Source organism: Zeus faber, assembly GCF_960531495.2.
Source record: "Zeus faber genome assembly, chromosome: 5".
In the NCBI taxonomy this organism is placed as follows: domain Eukaryota; kingdom Metazoa; phylum Chordata; class Actinopteri; order Zeiformes; family Zeidae; genus Zeus; species Zeus faber.
In genome coordinates, this window is record NC_137192.1 from 17858712 (window position 1) to 17884072 (window position 25361).

General features: G+C 43.3%; 2 protein-coding genes across 3 annotated transcripts in view; one reads left to right on the forward strand and one right to left on the reverse strand.

Annotated features, from left to right (window-relative positions):
• The window catches only part of col2a1b (collagen, type II, alpha 1b), a 45460-nt gene extending 24597 nt beyond the window's left edge, over positions 1 to 20863 (forward strand). For both annotated transcript variants that reach the window (XM_080000824.1, XM_080000825.1), the window contains 29 exons: positions 610 to 663; positions 1913 to 2011; positions 2326 to 2379; positions 2758 to 2811; positions 3380 to 3433; positions 3595 to 3648; positions 4242 to 4286; positions 4384 to 4482; positions 7753 to 7860; positions 8021 to 8074; positions 8246 to 8299; positions 8429 to 8482; positions 8691 to 8744; positions 10154 to 10261; positions 10908 to 10961; positions 11117 to 11170; positions 11277 to 11438; positions 12762 to 12869; positions 13538 to 13645; positions 13963 to 14016; positions 14344 to 14451; positions 14962 to 15015; positions 15292 to 15399; positions 15747 to 15800; positions 15985 to 16092; positions 16404 to 16692; positions 17255 to 17442; positions 18052 to 18294; positions 19183 to 20863. In XM_080000824.1, coding sequence (XP_079856950.1) covers positions 610 to 663; positions 1913 to 2011; positions 2326 to 2379; positions 2758 to 2811; positions 3380 to 3433; positions 3595 to 3648; positions 4242 to 4286; positions 4384 to 4482; positions 7753 to 7860; positions 8021 to 8074; positions 8246 to 8299; positions 8429 to 8482; positions 8691 to 8744; positions 10154 to 10261; positions 10908 to 10961; positions 11117 to 11170; positions 11277 to 11438; positions 12762 to 12869; positions 13538 to 13645; positions 13963 to 14016; positions 14344 to 14451; positions 14962 to 15015; positions 15292 to 15399; positions 15747 to 15800; positions 15985 to 16092; positions 16404 to 16692; positions 17255 to 17442; positions 18052 to 18294; positions 19183 to 19329 — 2784 coding nt within the window. In that variant the 3' untranslated portion in view covers positions 19330 to 20863. The remainder of the gene's footprint in view (positions 1 to 609; positions 664 to 1912; positions 2012 to 2325; positions 2380 to 2757; positions 2812 to 3379; positions 3434 to 3594; positions 3649 to 4241; positions 4287 to 4383; positions 4483 to 7752; positions 7861 to 8020; positions 8075 to 8245; positions 8300 to 8428; positions 8483 to 8690; positions 8745 to 10153; positions 10262 to 10907; positions 10962 to 11116; positions 11171 to 11276; positions 11439 to 12761; positions 12870 to 13537; positions 13646 to 13962; positions 14017 to 14343; positions 14452 to 14961; positions 15016 to 15291; positions 15400 to 15746; positions 15801 to 15984; positions 16093 to 16403; positions 16693 to 17254; positions 17443 to 18051; positions 18295 to 19182) is intronic.
• Positions 20864 to 24105: 3242 nt separating this feature from the next.
• Positions 24106 to 24963, reverse strand: LOC307230578 (leucine-rich repeat-containing protein 3-like; the record flags this gene model as incomplete). Its single annotated transcript, XM_080001014.1, has 1 exon — positions 24106 to 24963. The coding sequence occupies one exon, from the start codon at positions 24961 to 24963 to the stop codon at positions 24106 to 24108; it is 858 nt and encodes a 285-aa protein (XP_079857140.1).
• Positions 24964 to 25361: the final 398 nt, after the last annotated feature.

Consider the following 25361-nt stretch of genomic DNA (forward strand, 5'->3'; position numbering starts at 1 on the left):
AATCAGTCTTAAATCCCATCAAAGTTTGTCTTAAAGTTAAAAAAAGTACCTGTATTTTACTCTCCTTTAACTTCCTGGAGACACCCTGCATCAGTAGGCAGTGGGTTGTAAATCTCATCCCGGGGGACTTTTTTATGTCTATAAAACATCTCAGTGCACTTATCATCATCGCAATTCATCCCACCTGAAACCTGCTGAACTGTCCAGAGGAGGTGTATGGATCCCTGAGCTGACTTTCACCTGGATTGATGTTTTCCTTCTGGCTCCTGCCGCACTGAAGCCTGACCCTAAAACCCTCTTCTCCTCCTCTCTTCTCCTCCTCTCCTCTCCTCCTCTCCACTCCTCTGCTCTTCCACCGCCTACCTGTACATATAGACAACACATGTCACTATTTGCTCAGCTGTGTGTCTGTTTAGTAGGTGGGAAAAACACTTCGGCCAAATTCGTGCAATCAATGACTCCTGTGTTAGTCACCAGCAGTTGCTTGGTGTCCTGGGGGCCTATTTTCTTTGTATCCCCTCCCTGAACAAGATGCAAGTGTTTTGTGTTTAGCAGCGAGAGGTCTGATGACTCACCTGCACCTCGTGTGCCTCCCTTCTCTGCTCGCAGGGTCTTACTGGTCGCCCTGGTGATGCTGGGCCACAAGGCAAAGTTGGACCCTCTGTAAGTACACGTTTGCATGCCTGAATACCCCATAATATGGCAGAAAGTCGGACCAACATAGTTGTAATGGGAGCATTTTGTGCAAAGTGTGCAAAGCTCAATTTTCTCCACTGTGTGTGTGTGTGTGTGTGTGTGTGTGTGAGCGCATTTAGCTTTTCTTACGCAAATAAAAAAAAAAGGCCTCTGAGGCTGCAGATGTGCTGTGAAACCCTTACAGGCTGAATCCCCCTTCGGTTGGTCAGGCCTCTTTTGTAAGGAAAATGGCACATCTTGGTTTTTCACTGCTGGAGAAAAGTGCTTGAAAAGGCTGGCGTAGCATTGCACTTTCTTCTTAAAATGACATAGGTCCTTTCAGGATTGCAGTTGCAAGTAAATTGTTGTTAAATTGCACATGGTTATACTTTGCTGGTTTTATAATTTTCTAAAGTTTTCTTACTTTGCTGAAAGGATGCATGAATGAATGGACATCCATGGGTAGGTGGATGGATGGATGGATGGGTGGATGGATGGATGGATGATGGATGGTAAGGAGCATGGATGGGTGGATGGATGGATGGATGGATGGATGATGGATGGGTGGATGGATGGATGGATGATGGATGGTAAGGAGCATGGATGGGTGGATGGATGGATGGATGGATGGATGATGGATGGGTGGATGGATGGATGGATGGATGGATGGGTGGATGGATGGATAGATGATGGATGGTAAGAAGCATGGGTGGATGGATGGATAGATGGATGAGTGGATGGCTGGATGGATGGATGGATGGGTGGATGGATGGAAAGATGATAGATGGTAAGAAGCATGGGTGGATGGATGGATAGATGGATGAGTGGATGGCTGGATGGATGGATGGATGGGTGGATGGATGGATAGGAGCATGGATGATGGATGGATGGATGGATGGATGGATGGATGGATAGGAGCATGAATGGGTGGATAGATGGTAAGGAGTATGGAAGGATGGATGGATGTACGGATGGGAGAATTGGATATTAGGTGTTCAACCTAACATTTGTGTACATAATAATTAAAACTACAGTGAACTACTGGAACAATTGACCACCAAGCAAATAGCATGTACTTCATCACTTCAACCACTCAAGTTGTTTTTTTAGGACAAAAATATACATATACTGTAAATGTGAAGTTATCATCATTAATATTAACCAATAATTACTTATAACCAATAATAACCCTTTGGATTCGGTACATATACAAAATTGCCGTTCCTCTTCCTGCCAGGGAGCCGCTGGTGAGGACGGTCGCCCTGGACCCCCTGGACCCCAGGGAGCCCGTGGACAGCCTGGTGTGATGGGATTCCCTGGACCCAAGGGAGCCACTGTGAGTAGTAGATTCGGAAAAAATATGGATTGGGAATCAAACTTGAAAATGTTCCTAGATGCAATGGGCCTCAAATTGTTTGAAAAATACTCAATTCATGGCACTTTTGATGCATTAAAAAATTCATGGCAACCGTTGCTCAAGATCAACCCATTATTGATATGGAACGATTTGACAGGTCGGTGACTTAATAAGAGGGGTGATGGCCGCACCATAACTCGCACATAACACGTGACATAATGTACGATTTGATATGTGCCTGTAGGTGCATGACGGAGCAAGAGATGGTCTCTAACTTGTTCTGTTCTGAACAGGGCGAGCCTGGAAAGCCTGGTGAGAAGGGACTGCTCGGCGCCCCCGGCCTGAGAGTAAGTTTTCCTATTTCTTCCTTTTGCCGTCATCCTCTGTGTCATTTGAACACGCTGTTATATTTTAAAAGATGGCATTGCAGTTAAGACGAAATTGCAGAGTGTATCCTCCATCACCTATGATGGAGTTTATATGAGCGCCATTCATTTCGATATTGCACATCTGCTGTAGTGATGTACTTTCATATCAGTGGTTGGATCTGCCTGGTGTAACCACTCGGGAAGGTTTAATTACAACTAGCATTGTTCTATCTAATGGGTTGCACGGCCTCTGCCCTAACTGTTAATATCACTTTATCCCCCTCTCTCTCTCTCTATCTCTCTCTCTCTCCCCCTCTCTTTCTCTCTCTCTCTCTCTCTCCTCCGCCTGCCCCTCAGGGTCTGCCCGGTAAGGATGGAGAGACCGGAGCGGCTGGACCTCCTGGCCCTGCCGTAAGTAGTTCTCGGTCACCAATCTCACTCCGGAGCTCCGACAACGATCTTATCCCACCCCGTCTCAATTTCCACTCAGAGACAACCTGCGGGTTCTTCGTTTTCCCAGGCCGCCCTGATGGCTGCAATGTTTGGGGAAAGAAAATAAATAACAAACAAAAAAACAGTGACACGAATGCCTGGTCATTGTAGCTTGTGTGTGGCTGACTCACAGACGTAATCTGGAGGCTGTGTCCCAGCATTGTCTGCGAGATTGGTTGACGTAAAAGTACACAATATGACCTAGAAACCTTTGTTTGGCATTTTCTTATAATACGTGACATTTACCAAAGCTGACTTCATCCCCGTTGCGGAGTAAAAGCTTGGGAATTAGGTTTGAAATGTAAGGGCTAATGATCCACATTCACTGATAATATATATATATATATATATCTATACATATTCTTTATACATATCCATACATACATAAACCTTGGATTAATCAATTCCCATTCAGTATAATGTCCTTTCAAACATTCTTCAATGACCTCACAGAATACTTTCTTTTATTTTACTTCCACTTATTTAGGGGTCTGCTGGAGAGAGAGGAGAGCAAGGACAGCCCGGTCCTTCTGGTTTCCAGGTAAGTCGGGGTCACGTTAATTAAAGTTTATCGGTGACTGGAAAATACAGTTAGTGTTGTACCTGTATTCACGGGTACTTCTGTTACTCTGCGCAATTATTTGAGCAAATGTTTTTTAATATAGTGCTCTAATAAAAATAATGATCTATCTTTCCTTGTAGGGTCTCCCTGGACCCCCTGGTCCCCCCGGTGAAGGAGGCAAGCCTGGAGATCAGGTAGGACCGACATTTGGTTGCAGATGAAGTCGGTGAAAAATATTTTGTAAAGAATGTTCAACTTCTTCCCCCAGACAGTACCTGCTGTCCTCAAGATTTCCCAAATGAGATTAGTTTAACGGAGGCTTCAGGCAGTCAGGCAGTCTCATAACTCACAGGTATAAGACGGGGGAAGAGGTTGGCATCTGCTGCTGAACATGATAGCACGCCTTACTTTGGAAACGTCTTTTAATCAGAAATGAGAGGACTGTCGAGCTGCCATCGGGTATGCTACACAAAGAATATAACGTTACTGATGTAATCAGTAATGCAGTACAATGAGAGCTAGGTTTCTCCCCAAGCGTTTCCTGTTTCACTTCATCGTTCAAATCCGAATCCAAAACCTGATTGATTTTTCTTCCCCCCTATCGACTCAAGATGCAAATTCGATCAATCCCTTTGATTGCAGTCTCTTACTAATTATTTCAAGCGCATCCCCTCGGAAGCTCTCGTGCCCAGGCAGAGAGCCACATGCCCTCTTAGCCTGATCATATCTGGCTGGTATCACAACCCCCAATACATCCTCTTCTCGTTTCTTCTTCCCTCCTGTTCAGGGCGTTCCAGGAGAGGGTGGAGCTGCCGGCGCTACCGGACCCAGGGTGAGTCCACCCCCACCGTCGTGCCCGGGTCGGCCATGATGGTCAAAGTGTATCGCTAACCGTGCGCCCTCCGTGCTCTGGCTGTGTCTCCGTGCAGGGCGAGCGTGGTTTCCCGGGAGAGAGAGGAGGCGCCGGGCCTCAGGGTCTGCAGGGGCCCCGCGGTCTGCCCGGAACCCCCGGAACCGACGGACCCAAGGTAAGCGCTCTGTTCCGACCTGTTACCGTATCAAGGAGAGGGTCCGAATTGGAACTTTTTAGAGTCAATTTAACAGTAAAGTCAAGGTAGGTCTTTGAGGCGTCTTCTTCTAACGGTACCTCTAGTGTCCGAGGACGTTATGACAATTCTTAGTTCAGGTGTAAATGTTGAGGTAAAGGTCCTTTTTTTGCGAAGTGTCACGGCAACAGAAAATGCCATTAGTGGTCCCATGTGGGTGATAAATACTGATCATGTTGTCAGTTACACATCATAAGACTGAAAAAAAAGAGAGTTACAGCTGTCAGAGATAATGTCAAAACAGTTTCTTCTTCCCATCCAAACATGATAAAACGTCGGTGAAGACAAGCAATTAAAGCAACTCTAGAACCTGGGGCGTCCTGGTGACTCAACCAGATAGGTCCTGCAGTCATTTGCTGTGTGTCTCTCTCCACAATTAATTTCAAATCCGCCCAAAAAAAATGTAAAAAAAGAAGTGAACCTGCCAGCCGACTAGAAGTTAGTGTTTTCGGAGACGGGTTTGTGGAGTGTCATCTATAATACCCACATGACATCCCAGGGTCAAGCTCATGTGCAATTCCCTGCTCCTTAATTATACTCTTTTATTCATGGTGTCATGAATAAAGAAGAAGATCTGGGTTTGAATCTCGAGTCCTGAACACCTGGAGTTTCCGCATTCGAACACCGAGGGCTCCGGTGTCCCACCTCCAAAGACACAGAGACCCCAAACTGCCTCTTGATATGAATGCTTTGTGAGCGCGTTTACAGTGTGTGTGTGTGTGTGTGTGTGTGTGTGTCTGCATGTGCGTGTGCATGTGACCTTGAAACGGGCCGGCGTCCTTTGTCTTTGCAGTAAGATTGGAAAGGCTCCAGCTGCCCTTGAACCTGAACCCTTTTTTTATCCTGATAAGTGGGTAAATAAAAGGCTACAGACGGAGCTGTTATTTGGGATGATACTGCTGCTGTGCAGGACAGTGTATCCAAAATCCTCCCCCCCCCGGCTATTACTGTGGGCTGCCTTAACTTCAGAACAAAATCAAAAATTATGCTGCCCCGCCCTCTGGGATATATAAGAGTACGAAATAATAATAATCCCAATGTCATTTTTAACAACGGCACAAGCATCTTTTTGATGCAAATTTTTGATGCGGTTCAACTTACATAATGGTGTGGAAACTACGACGTCCATAGTTACAGCGCAGAGCAGAGGAAGCGCTTATCTGCCCTCTCACCAGATGTTGAAACCAATATTTGCCGGAAGGTCACGCATGATGGGGAAGGTGAGGACAAGATTGTATCCCTGTGGTGATCGCTCATGACGATAGCACCGTGATGGCTGTGCTGCTGGGGACCAACATACTAGTATGTGTCGAATACGTAATAATCGCCTCGCATGGTGTTTGTAACCTGGATGCCTGAACCTGGAAGTCGTGAGGAACAGATTCCCGATTCCGGTGACACTCCCCGTTTAAAGAAAACTCGAAATCGACGAGAAAAAAAAGTGATGCGGCGACCGCGCGGTGTTCTCGGGTTGGAGGGGGATTTTTTTTTTTTTTTTTAAGGGAGATGCAAAATGGTTCTGCCGCGCTAGTCAAGCCTCCCATCGTCTCCGCCTCCAGCGGACGCGCAGCTCGGCGGTATCGACAGAGGAGAAGGAGATAGCGCTCGGCCGGCGCTGAAGGCTTAGGGACCGAGGGGGCCGCGCGCTGAGACACAGCGCAGCGGCTGATAACAGCACCGCGGTGTTCCTGGTGGGCAGGCTTATACAACCAAAGAGAACAAAGACAAAGTCTGCAGGTGTCTTCGTTGGTTTTTTTTTGTTTTGTTTTTTTTGTTCTATTTCAGTTTGAATCAGGCTGTCGTGGTGATAAAAAATAAGCCTCGTTTTTTAACGAAAGCGTCAATTCGAGAAATTGAAAGTGGACCTATTATGCTCCTTTTCACACAAGGTAATATAGGTCTCTGAGGTCCCCAAAACATGTTTTTTTTTTGCTGAAAATACCACTCAGATTATGCATTCGAGCCATTCCAACATGCCTCTAAATCCATTGTGTTCCTGACGCTCTGTTCCAGTGGGTGGAGCCACCCTGCTGAGGCCACGGGGTCTGTGACCCTTGAGCACGGCTTCCGGGTTTCGTTGTATTTGCTCCTTAACTTTGACTGATTTCACCTTATCAGTCCAAAATCTATTTCTGAACAAATCTGAGGCGAGAAATAATCAAACCAGTTGCTGAATCTTCGCTCATATTAGAGCTACAAAGCTTCGTTTAAAGTTTTTTCCCCACTTTCGTTGCCGTTCTCCAAGCTTGCGGGAGATGCGGGCACCCGCACTGCGACTTTTTTCTTTTCATGTAAACGTCAGAAAATAAAATAAAATACAATTAAATGAAATTAAATTAATTAAATTAATTCATCTACAATAAAAACACACTCTTTGTATTGGTTTTGTTTGGAAAAACATGCAGCGGATCATATGAAGCAGATGGCCACAGAAAGACATCCGTGACGAGCAGGCGTCAGCTCTTGCAGAGAGTCGAAAAAACCTTCAAAAACCGAGCGTTCAGAGCGGTCGGAAGCCACAGCGTTTTGCTCACAGCATCCGAAATTGTAACATAATATGGCAGAAAATAAGGAAAAGCATAATCCCCTTTAATTAACTCCAGAATTGGTTTCATATTAATTTTTTTTTTTTTACAGGTTGACAGAGTGATGATGCTGTTTATAGTGTTTTTATCAAGCTTTACATAACCTTAGGTTTCTACTTAGTCTACATTTATTCACGAAATGACCTCTTTAGTCAAAAAGGGAAAAATTTTGCCCCAAATTGATAGATTAAAAAACAATTAAATTAGGGCTTTGGGTGTTGGAAGCGCATGGCCCTTTTTTTATTAATTTGACATTTTCCGCGCCGGCTCCCTAAACCGGTGTGCGAGGGTTTCTTCTTGTCAGCGAATAGGTTGTCTTCTCACCCTGTGACAACACCATTCTTGTGTTATTGAGTCACGAGTAAATATAGCCACGTGAAGTGTTAACAAAAAGTCGAGCAGCACCGTTTCCAAGTAAACAGATCGCAGTGAGACATCTAATCTGCAGGGATGGGAATGAAGTTGTTTCGATATAAGAACCTTTTATCGGATCAATAAACATAATGGCTCCTCATCAGAAGCGCTGTCTCTCTGTCTCTCTCTCTCTCTCTCTCTCTCTCTCTCTCACTCCCTTACCCCACCTTCACTTCCATTCGCTCCGTGACAGGGAGCGATCGGGCCCGCAGGTACCCTCGGAGCCCAGGGACCCCCCGGCCTGCAAGGCATGCCTGGAGAGAGAGGAGCCTCGGGCATCCCAGGACCCAAGGGAGACAGAGTAAGCCCTGACAGCATCACCTGCGGAATATCTATTTGTTTAGTGTCAGTTTGCAGGTTTTTCCTCCACGGGAGCCTACTTGTCAGGGACTAAACAACATATTGGTTTTGTTTTCCTGTTGTTTCATCACTGTTTCCAACATTGTTTTTGCCTCCTATAGGGTGACAATGGAGAGAAAGGACCCGAGGGTGCTCCCGGTAAAGACGGATCTAGAGTGAGTAATCGGCAGCCACTTAAATAACGTTGATTAATCCCTTGGTCTGAGTTCCCCCTCTCCTCGGCCACCAATCAACAAGCTGTTCCCTATCATGGTTTTTCTCTTAAATCCAGATTTTCAAGACAGTTTTGTCTCAAAAGTCTCCTGTATTTCCACTTCCTCCTGTAGGGTCTCACTGGTCCCATCGGTCCTCCTGGTCCCGGTGGCCCTAATGGAGAGAAGGTGAGAATCTAATTGCTTCCTTTGCGGTGTTCCTAAACGACAGCGTTCTTGGGCGATATTGACAAAAACAAATATCACAATGTTTTTAGAGCAATACCTCAGTTTGTGGTGCTTCTCTCTCTCCTGTAGGGTGAATCTGGTCCTTCTGGACCTTCTGGAGCCCCTGGTACCCGTGGCGCGCCTGTAAGTATTTCTCACCAATTAAACAAACAGAGGTTGTTCAGTTACTCACTGAGATGGACGATGAGCATGTAAAAAAAAAAAAAATGTTTAGATTAAGTTGTTTTTTTTCTAAGTATGAAATATATTTTTATTGTCCTTTTCGTAATTCATGTTATTGCGTCCAGTCTGCATTGGGGCCCTGATCCATGTTCCTACTTTTCCCCCTCAGGGTGACCGTGGGGAGACTGGACCTAATGGACCTGCTGGATTTGCTGGACCACCTGTAAGTATGAGACGAGACATGTTTTTTACCCATAGATAATTGTTGTAGTGGAGCATCATCCAGAGACTGATTCAGACCTAACAAATGATGTTAAGTTTGAATATTATCCTTTAGATAGAATAGATACTTTTTGCTTGCAGCTATAAACATTTATATATATTTTTTCCAATATTTATAAAAAACTGCCTTTTGGGAATAGATAATAAGGAAGAGCCTTTTTTATTTCAGCATTCAAAAAAACATCATTCTTATTTCTTCTTTTTTTATTGTAGTGCTATGTAGCTGCTAATAGTAAATAAAATCTAGATTCTACCTCTGCCGCTGTGTCTTCTACATTATACAAGGAAATAACATTTTCATGAGATGAGTTACGACCTTGGAGACACACACCACAACCTTGTGTTGTAGTGTGTTTTTTCCTTATCCTACCTAAATAAGCATTATCTGAGACATTATGGGTGGTATTTCACAAACAGCAGGGAATCCATTTTCTCACAACGCGTTTTGTTTGGCACCTATTTTGCATCTCCAATCAGACCATCGCTCAACTGCAATTTCCGACTTCCCAGTCGTTCTGAGTTTTCTTCTTTATAACACAATATATAACTTATTCTCATCATTTATCGTATCATTAAGCTCTTTGAAAAGTGTTTATCTCTCTCAGTGTTATCCATTATGTCCCTGCCAAGGACTGAGAGCTGACATCAAATAAATGCTTTGGAGAAGCTGAATCCTCCCATATGGATGTTTGTCCTGTTTTTCAACCAGCTTTGTTCCACCCCAATTTTTTTTCCACGGTCGGGGAATATGATTAATTATTGAATTTATGTCAGCTTAAAAAATAACGAGGAATGATTTGTGTTTAGCTCTTCAAGCTCCTCGGACGAGTGTGACCCGAGTGTAACACTCTCATCTCAAAATCTAGAGTAGGACTGGTTCTGCATCGGCCCATTTTCAACTACACTTAATTTCCGCCTTAAGCACTATTTCGTGTTTAATTTCGTTACTGCATTGTAATTTATGTTACTGCATTGTAAATGTCAATGTTGATTGGAGTTAAAGGTGAAGGACCTCTCTCTGACGAGCCTCGATTCATTCATATTTTATGGCAACATCAACACGGTTGACCCTTGAATACTCCGATGCTCCCCTGTGAACTCCTGTAATGAGGGTGGACGGGTCTAGTGCGTAATGTTCGGGGCCTGATGTGCATTTTAACAGTGCTGTGCTGTCAACGCTGACAAGGGCACAGATTCTCAGACGTCAAAGAAGTCTTTTCACCCCTTTACTTCAGCCATCACAGTCAACTGCTCAATGGCAATTTTGCGAGCTTCTTCTTTTTTTTACGATCGTGGCTGTGTGACCTGTGTGCCAGTCTGTTTCATATTTGTTTTGTCTTGTTCTTCCAGGGTGCCGACGGTCAACCAGGAATGAAGGGAGAGCAGGGAGAGGGTGGACAGAAGGGCGATGCCGGAGCCCCCGGACCCCAGGGACCATCCGGAGCCCCCGGACCTTCGGTGGGTGTCACCAGATATTAATGAATGAACATATCGAGGAACGCGAGTCTGCGTATTTGAGGCATATAAAACATTCCGGACATTAAAATGTTCTGCTTTTTTTTCTCTACACATCGAAGCATGTTCGGTCACTAATGGAGAACAATGGATCACAGCTCATATCAATCATTATCGACTAATGGCCCAAATATATTCTTTTCAGTAAAAGTAACAGATGATCTGTGCTCTGTAGTGGTCGATAACTAAAGTTTAGGACCGACAATATATTTCAGCAGTGTCAAACTGATGAGGCCCGGACAATATAAAAACAGAAAAGAGATGGAGACAACCTGTGGAATCAATACTTTCCTTTACTATGTGAAGAGTGAAATAATAAAAATGTTGTTGGGTTGTGCCACAATTTGTTTGGAATCAGCTGATATCACCACAGTTGCTCAAACTTTGCTCTTTTGATTTGCAAAAGACTGAGCAAATTAGTCCACGTAACACTGACAATATTACTCTTTTCGAGCAACCTCCTTCTTCATCAAATACATTCCAGTGGAATTGCAGGAACTGCATTGCTCACAGAACTTTTTCAGCTTTTCTATCCATCATATATTTCAGCCATTTATTTATTTATTGATGTATTTACCTTCCATTTCAGGGTCCTACCGGTGTTTTTGGACCCAAAGGAGCTCGTGGTGCGCAGGGACCTCCGGTGAGTTTTGCCCCTGGCACATTGATTATACAAAATGAAATCATCAAACTCTTGTGGGATTATATTTCTTCAGACACCATGTGTCGAATATTATTATTGAGGATCAATGATGCTGTTTATTGTTTTCATTATTTGACCTTCCCTCTTCTCCACAGGGTGCCACTGGTTTCCCTGGAGCGGCTGGCAGAGTCGGACCCCCTGGCCCCAACGTAAATTCATTCCCATCCCTCTAATCTTCCTGCCAATCACGAATAATATTGGTTTTGTCATATATTTTTAAGACGCACATAATTGCAACTTCCATGCATCTCTCAGGGAAATCCTGGAGCCTCTGGCCCCGCCGGACCTCCCGGAAAAGATGGCCCCAAGGGTGTGAGGGGAGACGGTGGACCCACCGGCCGACAGGGTGATGCTGGGCTCCGTGGTCCCGCTGGCACCCCTGGAGAGAAGGGAGACCCCGGCGAGGACGGTCCCCCTGTTAGTCCACTTTTTATATTAGCAACTTTTCTCCATGTTTTTCCTGCATAGACGCACACACATAGAAACACAGAAACGCGGACAGAAGAACATACAAACATACATATTTCTTACAGCCAAACACTCCGCGGTGGCTTTAAAATTGTCTGTTTTGCCTTAAGCTGTCCATCAGTGTCTGGAATGAAATTGTTATTGCATAGAAAATATCTATATATAACTCTGCTGTTATACCACATGGCAGAATGTTCTCCCTTTCAAATATAAAGACATACATCCAGCTGAGGGCTGTGACAGCTGTGACACCTGAAGTCCTGTGATCAGATTACCATCAGAGTGGCATTTCTAATTGAACTAAGGCTCCTTTCTTGGGGGATGTAATTTAAAGAAAAGCCTGACCCCCTTACAGCATCCAACACTATTTGATGTGCGACATAAAGACACGTCCCTAACCTACAGCATTTAATCAAACACAGAAAACTATACTCCAACTCCAACTCACCCATGTGTGTGACCATCACTAAAGAAAATAAATATGTGAATTAGTTTACTTTCGTTGTACTTGTACAATGACAATGAAGATATTCGATTCTACTCTATTCTATTCTATTCTATCTTTAAACCTTTGTCAGCCCAACGAGGCAATTTCATCAGCGATGGGCAGCAGCCGTGTGCTCTCTGTTAATACTCATAGCTGTCAATGTCCATAATGGGCTGTAATAGCAGAGCGGGGAATATCACAGCACCGGCCGTGGCCACTGACAGACAGCCTGGCGATGGGGAGCAGAAGCTTTTCAACCTGCTGTCTTTCTCAACATTAGACACACACACATAGCTGACATTATACACACACGGAAGGGCAATGACAAACCATTGACAAGCTTTATCTCAGAAGAGTGGGCACTCATATTAAAAGATAGCAGCCGTGTTGAGATCCTTTCTATTGACTATTGACTGTGGCTCGGAAATGTTGAAACACAGATAAGGACATTGTATTCTTCTATTTGGACAATTGTGTCTCTCAGGTACTACACACAGTATAGTCAGGTACTTGGAGGAAATACATTATTATTATTATTATTATTATTATTATTATTATTATTATTATTATTATATGTAGAATTATTACTGAATAATAATAATAGTAAAATAACAATTTCATATTTAATGGCAATATAATAATAATAATAATAATAATAATAATAATAATAATAATAATAATAATAATAATAATAATAATAATCGTATAAGTAATAGAATAGTTAAAAGAAAAAGTTACATCAGCCTGATACTAATCTGTATTTCTGTCTTTCCTTTCCTTCCCAGGGTCCCGATGGTCCCTCAGGTCCTCAGGGTCTGGCTGGACAGCGTGGTATCGTGGGTCTTCCTGGACAGCGTGGCGAGAGAGGTTTCCCTGGTCTGCCTGGACCATCTGTAAGTACTTTCATGTTCGCGCTGCAAAAATGACATGAAAAGCACTTAAAAATGACTCCCACTCAGGGGTTCTGAATTTGTTGACAGCTTTCATCAGTCGGAGGAGTGTCTTTTTTTTTGTTGTTTTTTTTTTCATCCAAATTTTCCATAGTCTATGGTTGGCCATCAAAAATGCCGAGACACAACAATCGCAGTTATTTGGTTGGTGTTTTTTTGGCAATTCTGCTAAATAGATTTTGATAAATAATAAATTAAGTAATTGATATTGAAGTCAGAGTCCAATTGTCTCAGAGATTTTAGGATTTTAGGATTATATGATGATTTTAGATTAATGTGAATTGGAAATAAATCCCACATTTTCTATTCAGGTTTTCCTTTTTTGGCAATCGCAATCTCCGTACTCAGACAGAACATGGCTGATGATACTGTATTCACAGAGATGTCTAAATAATCTGTGCAATTTCACTAGAATGTGCAGCAGAACTTTTAATTTTGTCGATCTTGGCATGATCTCGACAAAAAAATCAAGAAACTGTCATTTCAAATTCACAAAACTAAAACAAACGTAATTCATATCAAATTAGCAATAAGATATCACTGTAATATTGAATTTTAAGCCTCAGGCCTGTTCCCATCCCAGCTAACCAACAGCACCATCATCTCTTTAGGGTGAGCCTGGTAAGCAGGGAGCTCCTGGAGGTGCTGGCGACCGTGGACCCCCTGGACCCGTCGGACCCCCTGGACTGAGTGGACCTTCTGGAGAGCCCGGCAGAGAGGTCAGGAAACAGCAGATACAGTATAAGATGGCTACTTGTTTGTTATTTTGAAAACCTGGCAAAGAAAAGTTGATTTAAGTTTCACCCTGATCTTGAACAAAAAACCCTTAATACACTCACTCCATACTCTACCAACTAGAAAGGCGCGATGTTGTTGCTGATGCTCTGTCTAAGTTTTATCATGCATTTCATATTATTGCTTTATAAATTGGACAGGACTTTGTTTGTGCTTGTGAAGGATTCAGTGATCTAGAATATTACTTTCTCGGCAGAAGCAGAAACTATTATCACAACAATATTGTTCTGTCATTCGATAGGGTAACCCCGGATCCGATGGACCCCCCGGCAGAGATGGCTCTGCTGGAATTAAGGTGAGCCCTCCCCATTATGTTTGTTCACAACCCATGTATGTTTCTAAAAGCTCAAGTGGAAGTCTGAGCAGTGGATACCAGAGACATCACACTGGGCCAACAGCGGCATCTGAAGTGTTAATGGACTATTGCATCCATTTTCTTTTTGTGGATTATTTCTCATCATCCAGAAGGATCTAGGATCTTGTCTATGTCTTCATTTCAGTATATGATCAAAACAGTGCAGATAGAAATTATAATCCTATATCAGACTCTTGTCTTGTCAAAGTTGTACCTCAACTGCCACGGCTGACGCCTTGTGATGTGCTCTCTCTTTCTCCTCTTTAGGGTGACCGTGGCAACACTGGCCCCGCTGGAGCACCGGGAGCCCCAGGCTCTACTGGAGCACCCGGTCCAGTTGGCCCCACTGGCAAACAGGGAGACAGAGGAGAGGCTGTAAGTAATAACTGAAGCAGAGGTGAAATACATAATTTTTTTAGTCACCACCTGTCATGTCGTGCCATGTTTTGATTAATAGGCTGTCAAAAAGGATTTTTGAAGTCATTGTTATTGCATTTGTGTCAATGGATGGGGATAATATTTTGTGTTGTCAAGATTGTGGGAAGGCTCGTCCTGCCTGAACCCGATAAATAAAATATTTCAAATTATTTCAGAGAAAGCATTAGGATAAGGTTATAGAGATATCATATGTGAATGAGTAAAAAATATTTACTAAGTGAATAATATTTTATAAGATTAAAAATAGTTTTAATCTGTTTCTTCATAAAGTTAGACAAGTGCGATTGTATTAAAGGAAAGGAATGAAGAAATATAATGCAATTAAATTAAATATTATTTCACTAAATAGCTAATTGTTATGACACCGGAGCAACATATCAGAAGATATCAGTGTGTTTATCATATACCTCATAACTTTATGTCTTCCTTCTAACCCTGCGTTATTAGGGCGCCCAAGGACCTGCCGGACCTGCAGGACCCGCTGGAGCCAGAGGAATGGCTGTATGTGTCAGAATACAAACATACAGAGCACACACGCACACAAACATAAATAACACATCCTCAGTCCAACTCACCCTCACAAATATATAAAGCCTCATCTGCAAATATAACCTTGTAAATTAAATCATAGATCTATCAGCCACTGCGTCTGTCACTCTGTCAGCCACTTTCACATTTTGAGGATAAACAACTCTTTTTACGCTACATTTCTAAACCAAAATAAACCGCCAGTGACATTCAGACTTACTGACAAAGACGACATGCACCTCTCCTCAGGGACCCCAAGGACCTCGTGGCGACAAGGGTGAGGCTGGCGAGTCTGGAGAGAGAGGACAGAAGGGACACAGAGGCTTCACCGGTCTGCAGGGTCTGCCTGGACCCCCAGTAAGTCATTTTCAAAATGTCCTATATTCACCACAGTCATTGACGTTTCTATTAATTTTATACAAGCTCGTCACTAGTCACTAGAAATTGTGGGAATTGAATTGAGACATATTTAAGCTATAACAAGAATAGTAGCAAGGTCATGAAACAAGTTATTCATTTTGTGTAATCATGATCATATTTCATTCTTTTGCTTATTCTAGGAATAGATGTAGTCCAGTACACAACTTAGTTCAGGATTTTCTTTCTGCCCTTTTGTTTTTAAAAAAGGCAAAGAAATAAACATAAGCCAATAAAATAGCAAACAAAAAGAAACCAAGGCAAACGTATCATTCTTTTCTTCATAGGGTCAAGCTGGAGACCAGGGTGCTACTGGACCTTCTGGACCTTCTGGAGCCAGAGTAAGTACAAACCTGTTGGAGTAGTTGGCTGATCTGCGGCCTGTTCAGCTCATATCATTATATCTGATCTAACCAATGATTCCCAGAACATTTATTCTCTTATCTGATTTGGCTTTTTTTTCCAGCTTAGGTTTCTTTGGAGGCTGGTCTAAATCTTTTCTTTTTTTTCTGTGTTGTTATATAGGGACCACCTGGACCTATTGGCCCCGCTGGAAAGGATGGCAGCAACGGTCTGCCAGGACCCATCGGACCCCCTGGACCTCGTGGTCGCTCTGGAGACTCTGGGCCAGCTGTGAGTGTCCAACAGACCTTTACCTTCCACCAACTTTGGGAGGAAGGTCATTTAGAAATTATATAAGGCTCAAAATAGAATAGTTCTTTTTTTTTTTTTTTTTTTTTTTCAAAATAGATTTATTTTACACCTGGGATCCACTATTCAGCCAATTTGCATCCATACAGGTTGCATAATCTACAGTATATTCTTAACTATTTTCTAAATGTCCTTTAAAAAATATACCTTGACTGATAGAAGGATACGGTTCTATTAACTCAACATGGCCTAGCAAATGGCGCCCTGTGACTTTGTGATCCTAATTTTCTCAGGGACCCCCTGGAAACTCCGGACCCCCCGGTCCCCCTGGTCCCCCCGGCCCCGGCATCGACATGTCCGCCTTCGCCGGCCTGTCTCAGACCGAGAAGTCCCCGGATCCGATGAGGTACATGAGGGCCGACCAGGCTTCTGGAAACCTCCGCCAGCACGACGCCGAGGTGGACGCCACGCTCAAGTCCCTCAACAACCAGATCGAGAACATCCGCAGCCCCGAGGGATCCAAGAAGAACCCAGCCCGCACCTGCAGAGACCTGAAGCTGTGCCACCCCGACTGGAAGAGCGGTGAGTGACGGGAGGGGGAATTGGATGAAATTGGGGAAGGGGAGACTGACGTGAAGTTTTAAAGGTGTGTGAGGCAGTTAAAATTTGGGGAAGTATGGATTCCTATTACGTATACAGCGAGTTCACTAATGTGTGCAATGTGGTTGTAAGAATATCATTTCAGAATGACAGAATTATAAGTTCACGCTCTAAATTCTTATTCTTATTCATATTCTTCTCAAGTGTTTTCTCTGAGTCTTGCTTTTAACTCGTATTCCTCATTCCTCATTCCTTATTCATGTATTCTTGTATTGTTAATCCATCTGACTCAACCGGAAAGCACTTTGAGTCACCTCCTGTTGTTTGTGAATACAAATGTATTTTGTTATATAAATAAAAAAGTGACTCGACCTGACTAAATATCATTGATCATTAAGCCAGAAATCTGTTTGAATGTGTAACTAGAGAATTTTAGCAGCGTCTGAAAACAAAATGACAGCGTTGTGCATACAGACCGAAAAGTGTAAATCATGGTGACAGATAATCATTTGGTTATTTTTTTTTTCCCTCCTCTTGTCCGTAGGAGAGTACTGGATCGACCCCAACCAGGGCTGCACCATCGACGCCATCAAAGTTTTCTGCAACATGGAGACAGGGGAGTCCTGCGTCTACTCCAAACCCTCCAGCATCCCACGCAAGAACTGGTGGTCCAGCAAGAGCAAGGACCGCAAGCACGTCTGGTTCGGAGAGACCATGAACGGAGGATTCCACGTAAGTCCCAGGAAAACGCTCGCTGTGCCGTTGGGATGGGATTTCCTTTCTTTGTTGTCTTAGCGGAAGTATAGGAGCGAAATTCTTACCATGAAATCACTGTGGCCCAGATATTAATATATCTTGTTCATCTAAGGGATCATTATTATGAGTAAAGATTATATTATGAATAACACCTACAGTAATAAATCAATAAATAGGTAAACAGGTGCAAGTCATATTTTATTGTTTTTTTTAATTCTCCTCTTAGATAGATAGATACTAGATATGTGGATGGTAGAATAGATACTTTATTCATCGCTGGAGGGAAATTGGGGTGTTACAGCAGATCACATCACATCAGATCAAAAACAAAAAAAAAAAGAATAGGCAATATAAAAAAAGGCAATATTCAATAAACCTAAAAAATAAGCAATGAAAATAGATCAATATAAATAATTCAACAATAAACAAAAAAAAGCAATATACAGTAAACTATACAAATTAACAATAAAAATGTATCCAAAAATAAACAATGGGCAAGAAAAGTAATCCTAAAATAAACAATAAACAAGAAAAATGTGTGAATCTACCATTTTGTCTCCAATCCTTCCCCCTCTTCTCCCACAGTTCAGCTACGGTGACGACAGCCTGGCGCCCAACACGGCCGCCATCCAGATGACCTTCCTGCGGCTGCTGTCCACCGAGGCGTCCCAGAACCTCACCTACCACTGCAAGAACAGCGTGGCCTACATGGACGGCTCCATGGGCAACCTGAAGAAGGCCGTGCTGCTGCAGGGCTCCAACGACGTGGAAATCAGGGCCGAGGGCAACAGCCGCTTCACCTACAGCGTCATGGAGGATGGCTGCACGGTGAGGGCGCCATTTATACTTGCACCATCATTCTGTATTCTGTGACACGTCAGTATTCCCACAGCGCCCCGCAGGAAAATGCTCCCTACTTAATCGGTAAATGACAAGCGATAGCGACGACGTGCGAACGCGGTTCGATATCAGACGGCGAATGACTTCTAAAGTTGCTGGGAAACAAAGCGGAAGAGCCTCGCAGCTCTGCCGCTTAACGGAGGAACTAGAAGGACCGACGGTTCTCACAAGTTTCTCTCAGATGAAGGCGTCTCGTCTTGTCTGCCAGCCTCCCTGCCAGATAAAGACAGGTCTTTAAAACCGGAGGCTAAAGAGACGAGGCGGATAATTGACTAAATAACCCCCTGTATGGACGCACGCCGCCCAGCTGAGAAGCCGGGCAATTCGAAATCACTGATTTCAGCCATCTTGTGGTGCGCTTCAAATCTCACCGGAAATAATTGAAACGCTGTGGATTACTCCACGAAAAAGGACCCAGAAATTACCTTAAAATCAGCGTGCTGCAAATCAATCACAATCACGTTCTTTGACCGCCAGTGTCCAGGTTTGCCCTTGGCTGAACTGAAGCCGTTCCCTCTCAACCCCTGGATCAATTTAAAAGATTCCGACGCCAATCGATATGGGTGATAAGCAATGATCAAAAGAAATGAGGATTTTCCTTTAATTACAAAAGCACAAAAATCCCAAGTTGCAAAAGGGAAAAGGTCAAAATGTGTTTTCTCTTCTCTCCGACCCTACTGATCTGCATAGATTTCACTATGTAGCGAGAGAGGTGTAACGAATGTGTGAACCATTGAGAAAACACAGCCTCCATCACACCCATCATCATATTATTCATATTAAATTCTCTCTCTTCTCTGCTCCCGCGCTCCACAGAAACACACAGGGAACTGGGGCAAGACGGTGATTGAGTACAGGTCGCAGAAGACCTCCCGTCTGCCCATCGTGGACATTGCCCCCATGGACATCGGTGGAGCAGACCAGGAGTTCGGAGTCGACGTCGGAGCCGTCTGCTTCTTGTAAAAACTACGAGGAGGGTGAAAAGCGGGAAAAAAAAAAAAGGAGAAGCGGAATTTTGAAACAACAACACCAACAAAAAAACGCGTGAGAACACACTTCAAAGAGAGGGAGAGAGAAAGGAGAAGAAGAAAAAGAAAGAAAGATCAAGACACTTTTCTTTTTAAACGGGACTCTTTTTTTTTTTTTTTTTTTTTCCTCTAAGTAAAAAGTGCTTTTTCAAGTCGTACTACGTAGGATATCTGCACTGAACGGCACCAGCAATCGACATGCGTGATTCATTCGTCCAGCAATCGCCTCCAGTCAAATCAACTCTGATGGACACCCAGTGCCCCTACACCTCTCACCCCAACCCCCCACCCCCCCGACCCCACCCAAGAAGGAGGAAGCCCGAGGAGAACGAGGGAATGCGCCGGGGAACGAGAGAGCTAGAAAGCTGTCTGTGTTATTTATTTATTGTTTAGGTTTGTTAGGACTGAGTGTGCCCCAAAGTAAAAAAAAAAAAAAAAAAAAAAAAAGCCCACTCCCAGCAGCAACATATACGAAAAAACGGCCCTTATCCTCCCGCCTCCTCTCTCTTCCCTTCCTCGTCTCTTCCACCCCGCCCCAGCTCTCTCTCCTCTACCATATCCACTAAAGCATACATATCGTCTCAAAACCAAAAAAAACTAGCTTTAGTTAGTAAGTGCAGGTGCTCCTATTTCTACCACCACAGTGTGTATCGGAAAGTTACTGGTTATTATAATAAAGTCAATGGTGCTATTGTTGTAAAACAGTCTGTATTTTTTAACAACCAGATACTGATATGTAGTAACGTGTATATATGTGTATATATATGTATATGTGTGTGTATACATATATATACAGTTTCTCAGCGACAAGATTTAACCCTGGGATTCTATATTTCAGTGAGATAAATGTCCCTGAGCCGCCATCTTGCCCCTATTTGTTCAAAAACCAAAAAAAACACAACTAGACGTATCTAATTTGGAAATGGAATTTCGCATTTGTTTATTTCCATCTTAATAATTTTTTTTTGTTTTATTTTGATATTTTGATAAAACTACCTCACACCAAAAGAATAAGGGCTACAGAAAGCAATAAAAACAATAATTCCCAGCCCCCTGAATATGTCCACGTTTTACGTAATATCAATGGGACCCGTGTTGTGAGATACATGGTGATGAGAGCCCCCTCTACTATGACCTTTGACCCCCATTCCCTTTCCATTTCCTCCCACCCGACCCCTCACACGGGAAGTGCCCTCTGCCTTGACACACACACACACACGTACACACACACACGCACACACACAAACACACACACTCCATTGTGACGCGATCTAGGGCACCTCTGATTGGCCAGGGCAGAGGGCGCACGCCGTGTGAGGGTTGTGTATATTTTTATTATTAATAATAGTAATATTATTATTAATAATAGCATTATTATTATTATGATGATGATGATCATGACTTTGTTTTTGTTACGTTTTGATTAATGTAAATTGGAAATAAAAGACAAAAACAAGTGACAGACTGAAGTTGCTTTTCCGTCCTTTTATTTGTTTACCCCGATTTTTTTTTTCCCAGCAATGCTTTCACATTTTCAGAAATATCCTTAAGAAAATCTGGGGTAGAGTTTTTTTTTGCTTTTGTTTTTGTTTATTGATCCTCCCCTATCATTTACTTGTGTTTTTATGTGGCAGTATGATCCCTAAAAGATGTCCCAGCTAACTTTCATCTGCACTCTGCTTCCATTATGTGCTTTTTGGGCTGGTTGGCATAGCTCTGGTGGGAGAGAGGGAGCGGAGCACTCAGGCGAAGGAGGAGGAGAGATGGAGAAAGACGGGGCCATTTGCTTTGCTATTGATAGAGACCCAAAAAAAAAAAAAAAAAACCTTGGAGGTGGCCGGTTGAAGGGAGGTTCAAATCTCATACGTTATTATTTTGTGTCAAATAGTTTCTTCAATTATTTAACTTCGCTCCCGAGGGAGAGCCGACCATGATCAACGCATGCTGTGATTTGATTGTCATCCTGTACTTTTTATTTTCCTCCTATTCCATTTTTATTTTTCTTTCCTTCCATTAACCTGTCAGCTTAGCAATAAAAGGTAAAAATATATCTACAAGCAAAAACACAGCCATGTTTGTTTGAATTTTTAATATATATTCCGTTGTTTTACCTGATATCGTCGCTCATTTATTATTTAAACTATTTCCAAACCCTTTGTTGTAATTCTTGATAAAAAAAAAACAATACTTGGTATACAAAACAGGAGAGAAAAAGAAGCATTAAGACAGTGAAGCCTAACCAATAAAAAATACATATATATTTTAAAAAAAGAAGACAAAGACCTCATGATTTAGTTGTTGTGTGTTTTGGTAAGTGGGATGATTCTGGACCTCGTAGCGTGATGATCACCTCTATAACCGGATGAACCGTTATGAACCGATATGCTTTTCAAGAAATTATTCCACGAAATAAATGTCTTATTTATACGACTACTAACAATTTATGGTTTTACAGCACGGCATTTACAGACTACGGGTGCACAGCTACACCGAGGATGCTTTGTGAGTTTATGAACAGCTAATGAACAGTTTACAAACAGTTTATGATCAGTTTATGAACATTTTATGAACAGTTTATGAACAGTTTACGAACAGTTTATGGACAGTTTACGGACAGCTTATGAACAGTTTACGAAAAGTTTACAAACAGTTTACAAACAGTTTACAAACAATTTATGAACAGTTTATGAACAGTTTACGAACAGTTTATGAACAGTTTATGAACAGCTGACAAACAGTTTATAAACAGTTTACGGACAATTTATGAACAGTTTACGAACAGTTTACGAACAATTTATGAACAGTTTATGAACAGTTTACAAACAGTTTATGAACAGCTGACGAACAGTTTATGAACAGTTTATGAACAATTTATGACCAGTTTACGAACAGTTTATGTACAGTTTACGAACAGTTTACAGTTATGAACAGTTTATGAACAGTTTATAAACAGCTGACGAACAGTTTATGAACAGTTTACATACAGTTTATGAACAGTTTACGAACAGTTTACGAACAGTTTGCGAACAGTTATGTCAAGTCACAGGACAATATCCACCTTCACGCCAACATCACGGCTCACTCTTGTTTTGTGTTTGTTTTGTTCTAACTTACAGTACAACTATCCAAGCAATTTTTTTTCTTACAATATTTTTCTATTACATTCATGCTCTAATTCACGCTACACCAGTCTGTGAGCAACCAGAGCCTTACAGTGCGTGTTATTATAAGAACAAAACTCACAGAAACACGTGGACAACATGGACATGTACATTAACCTAACGCACCCTTTTAAATGTTTCCATGGAACACATTTACCAACCAAATACGCAGATGAGGAAAATAACAAATACAGATTGTTTAACGTGAAATTGAAAACTGATTTATTTTTCCCCCTTTGTAACAACAGGAGTGGACTTATTCAGATGTAATATAATTATATCGTATAGCAGTGTCCGTCTGGAGTAACATTCTCGAGGCATTTCCAAAAGGAAAGGGTTCCTTTTTGGCTAAATTAAGCTAGTTTGCTGTTATTTAAGTAGATATTCGTTTCATATAATAAACTTTCTAATTTGAGCCACTGAGCTAAACGCCCAATGTGCAAGGTACAAAATATTACCAATGACTTCTAACATTACAAGTAATAAATCCGCTAACTGAGAGAATCATCCCTTGCTTCAATTTCAGCTTAGATTCAGCTTTCAAGTGGTTTGGTCCGCTATTTCCTTTCCTTTTACATATTTCGAAAAAGGATTTGGGAAACAAAATATGTGGCAGTCAAAATTTGTACGCAGCAGTCGGTGCGGAGATGTCTGAAAAGCGACACCCGGGAGATTAATTAAAATCCTGACTAACCGCGATCCTCTCAGGCTAAGACATTATTAATTTTACCTTCGGCAATGAGCATCTCAATAATTGGACCGTTTCTCATTTTGGTCTTAATTCCCTGCTGCCGGAGAACCCCAACACCGTATGAACATCAAACTGCGTGTAAACCTTCTCCGCGCAGCTGAATGCAGCAGCATAATTCGAAAATACTTAAACTCCTCGAGTGGCTTTCTGAGAAAAACAGAAGAGTGGCTTGGAGACCTTGACGTATCTAGCCTCAGTAGAAAATGCATGATAAGAGAGGCGGAGGAAATTACTGTACTTACTAAGAACACACACACAGGGGCATTTGAAGTGTATACACACACACACACACACACACACACAAGCATGCAAGCACGCACACACACAACACTATTGTACTGATTAGTGCATTGGAAGTGGTCATTGATGGTCCGTGGGTCAGACAACAATAATTACGCCTTAATGGATTAAAAGACGCACCATGAACCATAATAAAGAATAATGGGAGGAGTGGGAACGGGCCCAAGAAGGAGGGATGAAATGAATGACCTGCTCTCCTTTATTTTCCTCTACATCCTTCCTCCTTCTCCATGAAGGGTTTCGTCTACAAAATAAAGAAGATTCTTATTTTAATCGGTAAAGAAGACATTCAGTATTTCAGGAGAAATAGGAAAACCGACGGGCACAGTAGTTATTACGATCAGAACATTGCGGTCACAAAGTTGTGGATGGTTCAAAGGTGAAGCGGGTCAGTGGCTCCCGGTTGCGAGTTTAAAAATAGTGTTTTGGAAAACAGTTTTAACCTGCGCATAACAAAATGGATCCCTCATACTGTTGGGGTATTCCAAATGCAACCAGTTCAGAAACCAGTACTCAACGTGTCCGCCTCTGTGGGAGTCTTGCGTGGACTGGGCAGACTCTTGAGGTACTCCAGGTGCCTCCGGGCCTCGGCCTGGTTCTGCCTCACGTAGTACACCACGTACACGATCACCATGAAGAACCACACGAACATGGTCACCAGCATGGCCACGTCGGTGGTCTTCCTCTGGAGGCTGCAGAAATTCACCCCCGAGTCCAGGAGCTTGACCAGTGGCTGGCCGGCGTGCTCGCCCAGAGAACCCGGGTCCTCCCACCGCCCCCCTTCTCCGGCCCCCCGCATGGAGCTCTCGCACACGATGCTGTTCACCGTCTCGGGCTCCAGGTTCAGCGTCTCCATCAGCTCCTGCAGAGCGCAGTCACAGTGCCAGGGGTTGTGGTAGAGGCGCGTCTTGGCCCACGTGATGCCAAAGTCCTCCCTGCTGGCCTGCCTCAGCTGGTTGTGAGAGAGGTCCAGCAGGCGCAACTCGGGCCCCAGGTGCCGCAGGGCCCCCGAGGAGAGCGAGTCGATGCGGTTGTGGGAAAGGTACAGGTCCCGCAGGTGGACCAGGTCACTGAAGGCCGTCTCGGGGATGGTGCGGATGAAGTTGCGCTCAAGGTGGAGCACCACGGTGTCCGTGGGGATGCCCTCGGGGATCTCCCGCAGCTCGGCATCCGAGCACATGACGGTGGCCGTGTCCCCGGCGCAGTGGCAGCTCTCTGGGCACTGGGGACGCACCGGCAGCCACAGCGTCCACAGCCACAGCACGGTGCACAGCCAGGAAGAAAGACGCACTGTGATCCCTGTGCTTCGCCTCCCACCGCCGCTGCCGCGTCTCTCCTCATACCAGCCAGTCCACATCGCCTCACCATAGCCCCCCAACGCACACCAGGCCCCTGTCACACACACACACACACAAACACACACACACACACACACACACACACACACACACACACAGACACACACACAGATGCAGACAGACCCAGTCTCCTCAGCAACACCTGTCAGATTAGGAAAACAAGGTCAGGAGAGGGAAAGCAGACTCCTTCTCCCCCGTGTTTATCTGATGAACTTTCTGTAGTGGAGACATCCGCTGCAGTTCTCTGTTGTGGAGGGCACATCAGCAGATCAGCACCTACAGTGTCGACCTAACACAATAATACATTCAGAAGAGGAACCTTCCAGTGGTTCACATTGCACAGGAAATATGAAGGTATGTATCAAGGGCTGTTTCCTAAGAACGCAGTTTGAAACAG